The 16,319-nt window shown below is 41.9% G+C and overlaps 1 protein-coding gene across 48 annotated transcripts in view; it reads left to right on the top strand.

Moving 5' to 3' along the window:
• ZBTB20 (zinc finger and BTB domain containing 20) overlaps positions 1 to 16,109 on the top strand; it is a 755,798-nt gene extending 739,689 nt beyond the window's left edge. For all 48 annotated transcript variants that reach the window (XM_081027936.1, XM_081027923.1, XM_081027918.1 and 45 more), the window contains 2 exons: positions 401 to 2,005; positions 12,956 to 16,109. In XM_081027936.1, coding sequence (XP_080884062.1) covers positions 421 to 2,005; positions 12,956 to 13,377 — 2,007 coding nt within the window. In that variant the 5' untranslated portion in view covers positions 401 to 420 and the 3' untranslated portion in view covers positions 13,378 to 16,109. The remainder of the gene's footprint in view (positions 1 to 400; positions 2,006 to 12,955) is intronic.
• Positions 16,110 to 16,319: the final 210 nt, after the last annotated feature.

Genomic DNA, 16,319 nt, shown 5'->3' with positions numbered 1-16,319 from the left:
GTCTCAAGTGGAGGTAGAGAGTTCCATGAGAACAAGTCTTCCGTTTGCCTTTCGGTTCTTATTTGCTGAAGTTGTAGGAATGGCAGGCAAATGACCTTTCTGTTTACCGGGCTGCTCTACCTCCACCGACAACCCGGCTGAAGCTCTAAGAATTAACATGGACTCGATTCCCCAAAATAGCTGGGGCTCTGTTGGGCCAAAATTCAAGGCCTCGTTCCCACAGGACTCCTATCGGCACCTTGACCCCTGTGCAGAGCCTGTCCATCTCTCCAAAGAGCCCGCTTGTGTCTACCAGGGACTTCTAGGAGCCAGGAGCATGACCCAGCACAGGCCTAGGTGTTGGGAACGCAGTCGGCCAGCTCTGACCCACGCCCTCTTTTGTGTTTGTCTTGGCGTGCAGGTGACATCAGTTGCAAGGGGATGACCGAGCGCATTCATAGCATCAACCTTCACAACTTCAGCAATTCCGTGCTCGAGACCCTTAACGAGCAGCGCAACCGTGGCCACTTCTGTGACGTGACGGTGCGCATCCACGGGAGCATGCTGCGCGCGCACCGCTGTGTGCTGGCAGCCGGCAGCCCCTTCTTCCAGGACAAGCTGCTGCTGGGCTACAGCGACATCGAAATCCCGTCCGTGGTGTCAGTGCAGTCGGTGCAAAAGCTCATTGACTTCATGTACAGCGGCGTGCTGCGCGTGTCGCAGTCGGAAGCCCTGCAGATCCTTACAGCCGCCAGCATCCTGCAGATCAAAACCGTCATCGATGAGTGCACACGCATCGTGTCCCAGAATGTGGGCGATGTGTTCCCGGGGATCCAGGACTCGGGCCAGGACACGCCGCGCGGCACTCCGGAGTCGGGCACCTCGGGCCAGAGCAGCGACACGGAGTCGGGCTACCTGCAGAGCCACCCGCAGCACAGCGTGGACAGGATCTACTCGGCGCTGTACGCCTGCTCCATGCAGAACGGCAGCGGCGAGCGCTCCTTCTACAGCGGCGCGGTGGTCAGCCACCACGAGACCGCGCTCGGCCTGCCCCGCGACCACCACATGGAAGACCCCAGCTGGATCACGCGCATCCACGAGCGCTCGCAGCAGATGGAGCGGTACTTGTCCACCACCCCCGAGACCACGCACTGCCGCAAGCAGCCCCGGCCTGTGCGTATCCAGACCCTGGTGGGCAACATCCACATCAAGCAGGAGATGGAGGACGATTACGACTACTATGGGCAGCAAAGGGTGCAGATCCTGGAGCGCAATGAATCCGAAGAGTGTACGGAAGACACCGATCAGGCCGAGGGCACCGAGAGCGAGCCCAAGGGCGAAAGCTTCGACTCCGGCGTCAGCTCCTCCATAGGCACCGAGCCTGACTCGGTGGAGCAGCAGTTTGGGCCCGGGGCCGTGCGGGATGGCCCCGCTGAACCCGCCCAACCTGAGCAAGCCGCGGAAGTCCCTGCAGAGGGCGGCCCGCAGCCACACCAGTTAGAGACCGGTGCCTCCTCCCCGGAAAGGAGCACGGAGGTGGATATGGACAACACGGTCATCACTGTCAGCAACAGCTCGGATAAGAGCGTCCTGCAGCAGCCTTCGGTGAACACGTCCATCGGGCAGCCGTTGCCAAGTACCCAGCTCTACTTACGCCAGACAGAAACCCTCACCAGCAACTTGAGGATGCCTCTGACCTTGACCAGCAACACCCAGGTCATTGGCACAGCCGGCAACACCTACCTGCCAGCCCTCTTCACTACCCAGCCCGCGGGCAGCGGCCCCAAGCCTTTCCTCTTCAGCCTGCCACAGCCCCTGGCAGGCCAGCAGACCCAGTTTGTGACAGTGTCCCAGCCCGGCCTGTCGACCTTTACTGCACAGCTGCCAGCGCCACAGCCCCTGGCCCCATCTGCAGGCCACAGCACAGCCAGTGGGCAGGGCGAAAAAAAGCCTTATGAGTGCACTCTCTGCAACAAGACTTTCACGGCCAAACAGAACTACGTCAAGCACATGTTTGTACATACAGGTGAGTGCCGGCCTCCCTTAGAGGCCTAGCAGCAGGGACAGGTGTGAGGGAGCTGTGGGAAGGGAGGGGCAGGACAGCAGGTGGAAGGGAAGGTTTGGAGTCATTTTTCAGATTTTAAGGAGACCCCACTGTAAGGCCCAACTGTGCCCCTCTCACAGGAACACAGCACCCTGTCACCAAAAGACAAAATCCCAGAAACCCTTTATGGAGAAGGGCCAAGTGGGGAAAAGCCTTATAAAGAATTGGCAGGCACAGCATCCCTTAAATACATTGAACTTTGTAATACGTTCTTTCATCCTAGGTGTTGAGCCCTGGAGATCATATACTCCAGCACCTCATTTTACAGACCAAAGTCATTAGGCAGAACAGGGATGAGGGTTTTCAGTCTGTGGAACGTACTGTATGAACCATCAGCTTGAAAAGGCCACAACAAAGCTGATGCAAGCATAAGCTGCATTTGTGGTCCCTGAAATGAGGAGGAGTGACAGACTCACTCTGTTTTCTATTGCTTATTCCCTATTGTCAACATCTAGCGACCACAGTCTGTTCTAGGTACTACCTTTTTAAAGGACAGTAGACTAACTGGGACACGTCCAGAGGAGTATGAATAGGATGATGCAGGATGTAAAGCCATGGCATATGAACCGTGCTTGAAGGCCCTGGGATGCTCAGACTGCAGAACAGGAGACCCAGGGCACCACGTGAGCCACACGCAAGTGTTTGAGCTGCAGGGACGGCATAATGTACTAGTTCAGTTGGAGCTCTGAAGCCAGATTGCCTGGATTTGAATTTAGACTAAGCAACTACTAAACTTTGTCACCCTGGGAAAATTACTTAACCTTTCTATATTTCAGTTTCCTTGTCTATATAATGAGGAGAATAGTGCTAGATCTTTCTTATAGTGCTGTTTTGAGGATTAAATGAATTAATATATATGAATTTCTTGAAACAAGTTCTTACCACTCTATCAACGGTAGTTATCATTAGCACTATTAGTATTATTTAAATGGTTGGGAGGAAAGAGACATTATGTTTATTTTGTTTGAGTCCAAAAGGTACAACTGGACCAATGACTGGAAGCTCTAAGGAGATTCTTTCAACAAAATAAAAGAAAATGTGTGTTGACAGTCAGAGTTGCTCTAAGATGGGATGGACAGCCTCCAAAGGGTGTAGGTTCCTATAATTAGAGGTGTTAGGTATTCAAGGATAGAATGGGTGAACCATTCCTAGGGATGCTGTAGAAAGGATTCAGTCATCAGGCAAGTAGTGAATGGGGTGAGATGGTCTTTCATCCCTGACTTCTAGAATTCTAGAGCTAAGATCTGACCTCACGGCCAGTGCTCTTTCCTAGCTCTGTAACGGGACAGACATAGAGGCAAGAGCTCCACAGATGCTCTTCCATATAAGGGACCACACATGCAATATGATTTCAGAGATGCTCTTGTACCTGAAAATGCCTACCCCAATGATGATCACCATTTTTGAAATTCCTATTTTGAGAGTTACTCTTCTGGTAAACCTCTGGTTCTTGAATATCCCTGTTAAATGACAAATAAGTTACCAGGAGAAAGTTACACACTTGAATTACAATACATGAAAACAAATTAGTTCATCAAAGCAACCTTGTTTCTCAGATCAGCTAGCAGGAATAGCCAGGGGATAGGTCATAAAGCAGATAAATTTAAGTTGGGGATTAGAAGGGAAGGAGAGCAATAGATATTGAGATAAGATACCCAACGTGGAAGTGAACAACTACACTAGAACGTTACTTAAGATGAACTTTTCCTTCTTTGCAGTTTAGCTCATATCAGGACATCATGTAAATCCATATACTCCCCTTTATGCAAATCAATTGTTCTTAAAGATGACAGTTTCCACACCTCCAAAAAGAGCATAGTGACGCATTACTAAACTTAGAAAGAAAACCAGGTAGTGATGAGTCACTGTGTTTATTTCGGGGTAAAGGTGAATGCACTAATAATCTGAGATCAATCCAGGAAATTTTCCATTCAGCATGGGTATCATCATTATTTGGTAAATTAATCCAATACTAATATTGTTATTTATTTGGCAATTTATGGTTTACAGAGTGCTCTCACATAGTTTATATTCTTTCCTCCTCCAAATAGCTGTCTTATAAACTATCAAGTTAAGAATTAAGGGGGAAAAAAGACCAGTTGTGGAAGTGTCTTCTTAGGCAAAGTTGACTTTGCTGGTCCTTGATCCATAATCATTTCTACTCTCTCCATTTGTGCATCTCTTCCAGCAAACCTAGCAGATATAAAATTCACACATTCTAATAGATCACATATTGAAATAAGGCCTTAATTTACAACATAAAATTTTCAGTGTACTACTAAAAATTATCTTTTTGGTATATAAACACATTTATCTAATGGATTCACTGAAGGTTTCTGTAGTTAACCCAAATAACTAGATTTGTCCGTAAGAAAACCAGCAATGGGTTTGCACATTTATGCATCATAAATGCAAGAGGTACAAGTAAAGTCATTTGACAAACCTAAGTTATGGTTAAAGTGTAGCCTTCAGATATCTAGTAAACTATGAAGTTAAATGGTTCCTCAGTAAATTATGGTTTATCAGGCTCCTCAGTAAATTATGAAGGTTTTGTATTGGTGTGTATAACAAGGCCACATCTGAGAACCATTAATAGTGCACATATATCACTCTAGCACCTCATTCAAAAGAAGCATCACTCTTCCCTTTCACCCTAGAATTATTTGGCAGTGTCAGTTTGGAAGGGCCATCTGTCTGTCAAAACTTTTGTCTGACTGAAGGAGTCCATAACCTAACAACGTTTAGGAACAACTGGTCTAGATTTTCAAAAACGAGATAGCCTGATCATATCAAAGTAATGCAGGACCTGGATTCATGGTTGGCCCACACGTCAAAGCAAAGTTCTCTCTGAAAGTAGGGCCTCCCAACTTTACAGGAGCCAGCGGAAATGATAAAAATCCAGAGCAAAAAAGTCCCCTTGTTGGTCTAAAAAGACTCTAGAAAGTACTGGGGATACTTGGAAGAGTAGGGATGGAGTCAGTATTCTTATCTATAGTCTAACCAAAAAGAACCCTACCAGTACTGAGGATTGAGAGAGCTAAAAGGAAAGATATTTAGAGTCTTGGCATCACAGCTACTATGCATAGTAACTGGCTTTGCATTTCAGTAGCTCCAAGGTTTAATGTAAATGGTACTTGTTTTCAACTACTGCAGGAAATCAATTCTGAGATTGGATTCCAAGTACAATTCTGTGTAGCTTTATGTTAATGACCCACATATTCATTAAAGGAAGTGTTTAAGACAAATAAGTAGTCCATCATATTGATTATGGAGCTAAGCTCTACCTTAGAGAACCAAAGAAGCCCTGGTTATAAAGCATATTCCATAATGATTATAATACTAACACTTAGAGTGGGGATATAAGTGAAAGACGATTGTACTGGAATTAGATTATTTGGGTTGAGTTTGGTTCCTCTAATTGTGGCCTTCAGTGAGTCACTTAATTTCATAACCCTCAGTTTCTTTGAGTTTCAAATGGAAATAATAGTTTGCCTACCTTTTAAGTAGCTATAAAGGTATGATGCGTGTGAGAGCTTTTCATAAAAGGTAAAGTACTACTTAATGTTTTGGTTTGTTTGGTTTGGTTTGGTTTTTAATCATCATTGTTACTTTAGCCGCATCCTCCCAGGAGACATTGAGTTTCTTTGCTCTATATCCAATCTCTGAATAATAAGCTCTCCACGTGTTTCCTTCCTCTATGGAATTCAAATGCTGAAGCAATGTGATACTCCTTGGGTTTCCCTTGAACTTCTTTCCTAATGTGAACATTTTTTTCTCATCCTTAAGGATTTTTTTTTTTTTTAAGTAAAAGAAAATTTCTCACCTAACCACTCTTTGTCCTGCCAAACAGACCACAGTAGGACTTTGTCTATTGTAGGAAATTCTCAAGTTCACTTTACTACAGTTTTTATAAAAGTTGTGAGGAAGGAAACCAAGAGTTAAGGACATATTTGAATATGAGAATCAGAGAAAAAAACAAAGATAATACAAACCACCCTGACGGGAAAAAGCAGGACTCCTCTAGGCCTCTTCCCAAGAGAAAACACAATAGTCAAGGGAAGCGGAATGGAAGGGAAAAGCAGAGAACATGAAGAATGCTTGGTGCCAGAGTAGATGTGGGCGACAAGCAATAGGGAAAATTCAAAGGTAGCCTTGGAGTAGTGGTTCTGGAAGTGTGATCCCCACGCCAGCAGCTCAGATCTGAATCCCAAACTTTGGGGATGGAACCCAGCAGTCTGGATTTTAATAAGCCCCGATTCACATGAAGTTGGAATGACTTCCCTAGATGGCCTAGGTGATTAGGAGGAAGATGGCATCAGGTTGTTTTTGTTACATAACGCTGTTCTCTAAAACCCCACTCAGGAATCTATGTGTATGGAAAAAGTAAACCAGACTTATGGATAACAGCTTGACTTCACAGTGGATAAATTATGTTATGGAAGCAAGCATATGAAAGGGGAGCTAGGAATCTCAAACTATACAGGTACCATGGCAGACGTAGCCCTCTGGCAGTTAACAGGACTGACCTGTATTGTAATTATATGGCTGTCTCTATAGCTTCCCATTAGAATATAAACTGTGAAAGCAGAAATGGTTTTATATGTAATTATATATATATATATATATATATATATATATATATATATATATATATATATATATATATGTGTATATATATATATATATATATATCTTCAAATATACACACCATAATACATAATACCTTACATATGATAAACATTCAAAAAATAGTGATCAATGAATGAATCGAATCCTTCTCTGATGTCTAATCTCTTCCAGAAGGAAAAGTATGCTGTTTCCACAGCGGTTTATTAACTATATGATATAGAAGTAACACAAAAATGTTTTGCACATTTATATATTAACTACTTTCTCCAAGGATGTGAACGTTTCAGATACCACATTCTGTTTGTTCTTACCTTGCTCTATATAACAAAATCGCACATATAATAAGACTGACCAGACGGCATTTGGGCATTTATTAACCACCACTTATTACTAAGTTGTCAAACTTAGTAAACGAAACTATAGGGTGCCCAATTAAATTTGAATTTTAGATAAACAATAGGTTTGTTTAGTCCAAGTATATTTCACGCAATATTTGTGACATACTTATACTAAAAAATTATTCATTTTTTATCAGCAATTGAGATTTTACTGGGTGTCATGTATTTTATCTGGCAGTACTATTCAGTTTGGACTTTTCCTTTTAAGACCCAACCTTAGGACATTTAGCTTTAAAATCTATAGATGAATATAGGTTAGCATATGTAGTTGCTTAAAAAATATATGTTGAGTAAGTGAATGAATGTCAAAAATGTGGGCATGCTTTCCAGGAGAATTTAATTCAAAGGACTTATACATAAATGCATTATTTCCTCAGCAAGACTTGAATTTCTTTTTCTTTCCTTCCTTTTTCTTTTTTCATTTGCTAGAGAATATATTGTATCTGTGTTCCCACTTGTGTTTTCTTTGCCAACAAATGGTAGATGTTTGGGCCTTTTTCTGAATCATTTTGTCAATAGATCATTCAGTGATTTTTAGCCCATTGGTGTCCTCTGCACATATAGTAATTTTGTTTGTTATTTAGAAGCTCAACTATTTTAACCATGAATTTGAGATACATAAAGCAATAAGAGTAACATTACAGTGCCATCAATAGAGCAATGATGGTGAGACCAAGATACTAATACAATAATTCTCAGATAGAGGTTTGGTTATTAATTAGATCAAGTCAATGGAGTAATGAATGATTACAAGATAAGAAGTAAGAAAGCCTTGATTTTATCACTTTCTGACCCAGGTGACCTTAGGTAAATTCCATAACCAATCTGAGCCACAGATTTTTGCCACATAAGATACAGATCTTAATAGTTCTTACTTTACATAGTTGCTCTGAGAACCCAATAACATAATTTTTATGAAAGCACTTAACTGTAAATGCTGTAAAATTATCAAACCATTTAGGAATATATATGTTATGCATTACAGCAGCATCATATATTCTGCAGCATAATCCAGAGGAAATTGTTAACAGGGAAGGAGGAGATTTGTCTGGACTGGGGTCATCCTCTCAGCTATTACTGACTCCTTAAGTGACCTTCAGGATGTTATTATACCCCTCGAATGGAGATATACCATCTTCTGGGGATGTTCATATCTACCCCACTCATAAAGTTGTAAGAAAAGTCAAGTAATATCAATGAAGTTCCCTGAGGTCTTCAAAATTCTGCTTAATAGCAAAATATTTTAGTTGTCACTGAAGCCACAGATATTTTGTGAATGCAATGTGTTCCCAATAAGCAATCCTCCCCTAGACAGCCTCAAAGTACAAGCTGGCACCAGGATCGCACCCTAGAACTGGAGAGAAAGGTTGACAGGCGGTTACAGCAGCCGTATCTCAGGTGTGCACGTCTGCCCTCCTCCAACTAGACTTCTCTTATGGAGAGCAAACACTTTCATAGCTGCCGCCAGTGAAAGCTCTGTGTGATTCTATCTGAGCACCCTTCCGTGTTTGTCACAGAACCTTTCCCATTTTCTGTTCCAATCTTGATTTTCTCCATTCGGAGGACCTGCAATTTCAAGGACCCCTTCTGCTTTGCTTGCCAGTCGCCATCTTCCCCAGACCATACTCCCCTCTTCCTTCCTCCTGCATGCTCTCTCACCGTGCACCCAGGCTTGGTTTTCGAACCCCTCACTGTACTTACCTGAGGAGGTGTTGTCATGCCAGAGTGTATGATGGAGAAGGCAAGAGAATGAGAGAGACAGGTGGAAACAGTGCTTCAGAAAAAAAGCCCTGGTTTATGCAGCACAGAAGAAGCCTGGTTAGAGAAAGAATGAGCAGAATAAATGTATTCTTGCTGAGCCCATTATACAGCATTGGAGTGGCTTGGCCCATTAGGATATCTTTTACTTAAACTTTGGACAGATTCTCTGCATCTATTAACCTAACAGTATCTTTCTTCCTCTCTCTCTCTCTCTCTCTCTCTCTCTCTCTCTCTCTCTCTCTCTCTCTCTTTCTCCCACTTGTCAGTCATGGTAGAGTAAGTATCAGTGCTGGTCCACAAGAAGGAGTTAAAAAAGTGGCTCTTAGGAAGCGTGCATTCAAAAAATGGAGAAAAGTATATGCGTTCACTACCCTCCCACCCGTGGAATAGTAAAGGACACTGCCTCTCCCTCAATTTCTCCACTTGCTGTCTGGTTTCTCCATCTCCCGAGCTCATTTGTTGCTTGCTAAGAAATCCTCTGTCTATGCTATTTGCTGACGTTTTATTCATGATATCATTTCTTTCCATTAGCGTATATAACTGAGAGCAGACTGTACCCTTAACTCTGAATTACATAGCTGCAATATAATCACTTGCTTTATTGATTATCTGAAATAATTTTTTTTAATCTTGAGTTGGCTTCCCCATGCCATGCAAGTCATTTCTCAGTTGGTTTCATTTATCATCATTCCCTGTGTGCCGAAGGGAACGGTTGAATTTTTTTTTAAATGAACACATACTCTATGCTAAGTGCTCTATTTCTTTAATTTTCAAAATACCTTCATAAGACAGGTACTTACTGTATTATTCTCAAGATACAGATAAGGAAACTGAGGCTTAGAGAGGTTAAGTAACATACCCAAGTCATTCAACCAAGGAAATGGAATTCATATCTGACTCCTGCATCTTACAGCCCCCAAATGAATCATTTTAAAGTGAAGGGGCTTATGTGAGCTTCCCCCGCTCACGTTATAATTTTAGTGTCTGTTTTGTACTTTGTGTTTTGTACTTTGAGTCTAACAAATCGGACTTGCCATTTCTGGCCATAGGCTGACCTGTAGAACCATCCACTACTGTTCGTCTTAACTCTTCATTTCTCCACGTTAAGAGGAATACTCAGCCGACTGTGTCCATTCCATGTATAATACCGAAAGCCCTAGGGGGATCGCTCGCTATAAGTAATATGCAGGAAAATAACTGAAAGGAAAAAAAAATTAACATTTCTAGTGAGTGATACAGTTTCAAATCTAAACATACAGAGACACCTGACTACTCCGAAAATACACCCCACTTAGTAAGACATTTCCCGAAATGCCTATGCTCCACCAACACAGCACCTTCATAATTATAGCGAGCAGTTCCTTTAAGGAGCTCCCCAGTGCTTTGCAAACCTTTTGCCTCATTAACTATCATACTATTTTTCTGTGGCAGGGAAGGAAACAGGATACTTTGCCCTATTTAAAATGTGGGACTGCTGAAGCATTGCGGGCTTAAGCAGCTTGCCCTCAGGTCACACACTGACAAGTCCTGACTAGAATCCTAGGGGTTGTAGGCCACGTGGGCAGAAGGCCACTACACCTGCAAGGGACCATGGCAAGTGCTTGGTCCAGCTCCTCACTTGACAGAAAGGGAAACAAACCCAGAGAGATGAGAACATTTAGCAAGCCCAGGGTCACACCAATAATTAAGGGCCACACCAATACGACATGCTTACAAACAACATACAGACCTGGGCTATGGAGGGAAAGATGACAACTGTGAAGAATCCATTTGGAGTCAGATTAGAAGGGTGTGAAAGTAAAAAGCCTTCATCAGTGACCTTGCCTAAAGGAAAAACACAGGGGAAGAAGGTGAAAGTTTCAAACAGCAAGAGCATTTGAACATAGACGAAGTTTCAACTTCCTAGCAGTCAAAATACGATCTGATACTTAAGAAGGCACGCTTCCTATTAAAGGTGACAGGTGGACATATTTTAAAAGATAGCTGGCCAGCCCATCGTAGCCTCTAGAAAGTTTACTGAAAGCACAGGGATGGCAATGACCACCTTAAGTTCCAAACATGTTTACAGCTGACAGAAATGTTTCAACTAAAAATAATATGCATGACTGCTTCTCCTAGGGAATCTCTCATTTCAAAAAAATGTACCTATGTAAACACCATGCATACACTGAGCTCTTCCTTTAGGAATGAAGCCTCTCGAAATTCCCTCACTTTAGTCTAAAAGTGAAATGTTTCTCCTCTAACCCTATGGATCATACTGCCCCATCCGTGAAAATGAGGGAAAGGAAATCAAAAGAGAATTAAGAGGAGCAGGAGGCAGGCCAAAATGTTTGTGAATAATTAAAGGGAAAAGAGTTCAAAGACCAGTGAAATTAAGAAATTTGTGGAGTAATTCCTGAATGAAACAGCCATCTCTTACCATCATGTGCTTCAGAACATATCCTTGTATGTTTACAAACACAATGAAAAAGCTTTCTGATGGGATCAAGTTTCGTAAAACAGACCACACACATTGAGCCTGGCATATATACTAAGCACTCAATATGAGGTGATTGTTTTCAGTGCCATTATTATATTACCATGACACACCTCTTCTGTTTCATAACGGAAAAAATGGAAACACAGTCAAGGCACATATTTTAATTGGAAGTTAATTCAAATTTAAGAAACAGAGTTCCTACCTTGATGCATAGTGCAGATGTTGAAATATTACCCTAGAGACCTTGAAAGGCGTTGGGCTTTCGACTGGGTTATGGAAGAGTACATAGGAGGACTTGATTCTCAGAGGTGGGCAATCAGAAATGAGGTGAGAGAGATGGAACACCTGATCGAAGTTCATCTCACCTGTCAGGAGCAGAGCTGAGAACAAACAGCACCCACGAAAAACAAGTCTCTGTTTATCCAAAGAGAAGTCACAGGCCTATGGACGTTACTTACAGAAGAACGCCTCACATGGTCATTCAGTGACAATATTTATACTTACCTTACTGTTTTTAACAAGCTTGATTGTTTGGTTTCTAAGTCAACAGCAAACCAAAGCAGTAAACTGCGGAGAAAGAAGAGCTTCGGCCAACAGACTGAGAGCAAAGAAGGAGAAAACTATTTTTTAAATTGACCCAAGAGTTCAAAAAAGCGTATGGAACCATTTAATGGGCAGGGGTGAGAGGGAGGATAGTGTTGTAATAAGGATACCATGCAAGTATTCCCACACCACTCTTGGTGGTCTGCAAAGTGATTGCATATGTTTTTTATGTCAACACCAGCAGAGTGAGGGAAGTAAGACTGTATACCTCAAAGGCATTTGGAGATTTGTCAGAGTGGCGTGCCGTGTGCTGGGGCCTGGGTTTGAACAGGACGATTGGACTCTGAGCCCCACCACCTCCTCAACCTCCACACCAGACAAGGCCCATCTGCCGCTCAGTGAGGTCAAGACAGAATAGCCAGTTCACTCTTATGTTTTAGGAAGATTTCTGTATAAAATAGATAAAATTGAAAGTGTACCCCTTCAGAATCACGTATTGCCAAGTTAGCCACTTATTGCTAAAACCAAAGCATGAGTACACTTACTAGATGAAACACTGGACATGGAGAATGTCCCCAAAGAGCGAATTTATGTGACCACTGTCCTTCAGTTCCCAAAGACTCCAGAGAACCCCATGTCTCCAAGATCTTTCCTCTTGTTTCTTGTATTTGTTTGACAGAATTAATGGAAGACACATAGTTATATCCCCCAATGATGACACTGAAAACGACCCCCTTACAGCAGCCCTCCCTTTTCTCTACAGGATGACCTTTTAGTGGGGAATATCTTTTAGCTTTCCAAGAGAGCCATTTTCTGACACAGGGAAAACAGAAAACTCTAGACTGCCCTGGCATCACCTTAAAGTAAGGTTTCTCAGAGCATCAGAGGCTAGAAAGGACTGGATCTTCCCAATCAAGAGTGATCCATTAATGAAGCAGACTTTATTTTTTTTTTTATTTCTTTTTTGTGTGTTTGTTTTGTGTTGTCTTGTTTTCCTGTCTCTCCTTCTCCCTCCCTACGTCTGGCTCCGTCCTGCTTGCTGTCTTTCTCCCCCACCCACAGGTGAGAAGCCCCACCAATGCAGCATCTGCTGGCGCTCCTTCTCTTTAAAGGATTACCTTATCAAGCACATGGTGACACACACGGGAGTGAGGGCCTACCAGTGTAGTATCTGCAACAAGCGCTTCACCCAGAAGAGCTCTCTGAACGTGCACATGCGCCTCCACCGGGGGGAGAAGTCCTACGAGTGCTACATCTGCAAAAAGAAATTCTCCCACAAGACCCTCCTGGAGCGGCACGTGGCCCTGCACAGTGCCAGCAACGGGACCCCTCCCGCGGGCACACCCCCCGGAGCCCGCGCCGGCCCCCCAGGGGTGGTGGCCTGCACGGAGGGGACCACTTACGTCTGCTCCGTCTGCCCAGCAAAGTTTGACCAAATCGAGCAGTTCAACGACCACATGAGGATGCATGTGTCTGACGGATAAGTAGTATCTTTCTCTCTTTCTTATGAACAAAACAACAAAAAAGAAACAAACAAAAAAAGCTATGGCACTAGAAGTTAAGAAATGTTTTGGTTTCATTTTTACTTTCTGTTTTCGTTTTTGGTTCGTTTCATTTTGTACTACATGAAGAACTGTTTTTTGCCTGCTGGTACATTACATTTCCGGAGGCTCGGGTGAATAATCGTTTTCCCAGCCTCCCTCGGATGGTGGCCTTAAGGCCTGGTAGTGCTTCAGGAGGTCCACTGGTTGGATCTCTAGCTACTGGCCTCTAAATACAACCCTTCTTTACAAAAAAAAAAAATCTTTAAAAAAAAAGTAAAAAAAAAAAAAATTTTTTTTCACTTGTGAAGAGCACTACAAAAATATATAACAAAATCTAAAAGGCCTACTGTCTTTAAGTACACCGCTTGCAGTGTTTCAGTGGACATTTTCACAATTCTGGCCGCTTGGACTTCACAGTAACCAGTTTAAACTGTGGAATATCACTTCTGGTTGAAAAGCCAGAGGAAAGGCCCTGCTGTTTTCCACCTACCATGTTGTCTGATTTTATAAAAGGGCTGTGGGGTGGGAAGGGGCAGTGGGTTTGGTGGTGTGGGAAAGGCAAATGGCAGGCTTCTCCCCCTGATTCTGCTTGGGTCCACACACCCTGGCCCGCCTCCTCCATATCCCCCCTTGCAGCAGAAGCCAGGAAGACTTGGACAAGCATCATACAACAGTGGCTATCGTATTTATTCAGTGTCTTCGCTGAGCCACAGCCTCAGCACAATCAAGAGGGACTTTCATGAAAGGCAGGAATGCAGATAAAACAAAGATATCAGAGGTTTGCACCTACGTTTCTAGGTACAAGAGAAGGATTATTTCCAACAATCTTTGCAAAAAACAAAAAACGAAAAAAAAAGTGTCAGGATATATTCTTGTGGAAGAGAGAAAGAGAAATGGAGGGTGGGGGGGGATAATCAAACGTTCTTGAGGCTTTTTTAATTCAAAATTTTATAGAGGGGCAAAAGTGACGTTTACCAGATAGAATGCTGATTTTTTTAATATATTTACAACAGTATTTGTGTAAAAAAAAAAACAAAAAAAAAGTGAGATTGTTAAAAGTAATTTTTTTCCATTTTGGTTTTGCATACACTGCCACCAATCCCTTCTCTTTTATTTTATTTCACACACATATATATATTTTTTGGTAAGTCAAGACTGTTAAGGTTAGCGATACTGCTTCCAGATAGAAAGAATAAAAGGCAATTAAAGTTATATTTGAAAGAGAGGAAGGATATTTTCTTCATATTTTTTTTAATTTTTCTTAATTTTTATTATTTTAAGTATTGCCTGGGTTGATGAGGGCCTCTGTGGCCAGCCCATCCCTGCTGTAATTTGAACTGCTGCTTTGTATTTTGATATGTAGTTCTTTGACTTTTAGCAAGCTTAGGTTACTCCACTGATTTTTTTTTTTTTCAACCGATCCACTTAGAATTCTGTTCTTTTTCATGGGAGGGACTTTATCTTTCAGAAACAGATTTCTTGGTTCTCTAGAAGTTCATTGAGATCTAGAAATTCTAGAATTTCTATTGACTTTCCTTTTTTTCTTTGATGAAACACTAGTAGTTTAGAGGTCTTGACAAATGAATTCTTTCCTTTTGTGGTCAGCCCGGAGGAGGAGTTCACAGAACTCTGCCAGAGCTCCTCACCTTCATGGCCACAGAGCAGCGTTATCAGAAGCCTGTTACAGAGCAGGACGCCTTGATGCCAAAATTACTCTCTTCCTTTCAAATATGACCTTCTGACTATTTCCACCATGGCTGAGAGGGTGAAATGAGATGATCGGTCTTTAGATGATTTATTAACCCTTGCTGTTTGGAAAAGTTTTAAAGAAAGTAACAAAAATTTCCCAGATGCCAACATCCATCATTCAAAGACCACCAATCCATTGCATCATAACATCCTAGGTGCCACTCTCTCCTCCTAGTTGGGATTTCTCTCCTCGGTCCTGATTAAGGTATTAAATAGAGATTTTTTTCCATTTATAGACAGTGTCCTGAAGGGATTCTAAGTCAAATATAGGAATTCTTAAACCTAACAAAAACATCAAAGATGACGACATTGCTGGGCATATTTTAACACACTTAAGAGACAAAGCAAAACTTTAGACAGAGCAGAAACACCAAACTACATTTTTTTTTTAAAAGGAAAGAGAGCGTTTTAGTTTCAAAATTACTTTGCATTAATTTTCCTTTCAGCAACTTCTTTACAAAAACTATGTAACAAAAGAGAAGTCTTTCCAAGGGAAACAACTCTAATGACTAAATTGGTTTTACCCATCTATTTTAGACTTTTAGTTAACTTGGATCTTTTCCACAAGCTCTTGGTGATGTGTAGTAGGGTTAGTGCAACTGGAGTATATGTGAGTTTGATTTGGTCCTGTGGTCCTTAATTCAGTAAATATTTTGCTAGAAGGTTTATTGTAGACTTGGATGGTAAATTGATTGTTGAATATTGCCCATGGTGATTTCTAAGAGGACTCCTGCCAAGAACTGTGTGTCCAAAATTGACCTGTTTTAAAAGTTAGTAGAAAACAGATAATTCTCTTGCTAATTTTGCTTTATAAAATAGCAATGTTGTAAGACTAATATTTCCACTTACTACCAACAGAGGGAGCATTAGTTAATTAACCACGTCATGGAATTGTTTTGATATTATGAAAACAAGTCATTGAACCCATGAAATAAAAAAGAAAAAATTGACATTAAGGAAAAAAAAATTAATTGAGAGGAAAATGACCTGATATCGTTCAGCATATGTTACAAAGAAAGAAGGCCAAAAGCCACTTTAAAATATTTTTAATTACTCGACAGAAGCTGATTTAAAATAGCGTCCTTATTTAAACCTAGCAAAGTAGACAGAATTCATAGCACCTCCAGAAAAGT

The sequence above is a fragment of the Rhinolophus hipposideros genome (genome assembly GCF_964194185.1).
Source record: "Rhinolophus hipposideros genome assembly, chromosome: 2".
NCBI classification, from domain to species: Eukaryota; Metazoa; Chordata; class Mammalia; order Chiroptera; family Rhinolophidae; genus Rhinolophus; species Rhinolophus hipposideros.
The sequence above is the reverse complement of the archived record's forward strand: the minus strand, read 5'-3'. Positions and strand labels throughout refer to the sequence as shown.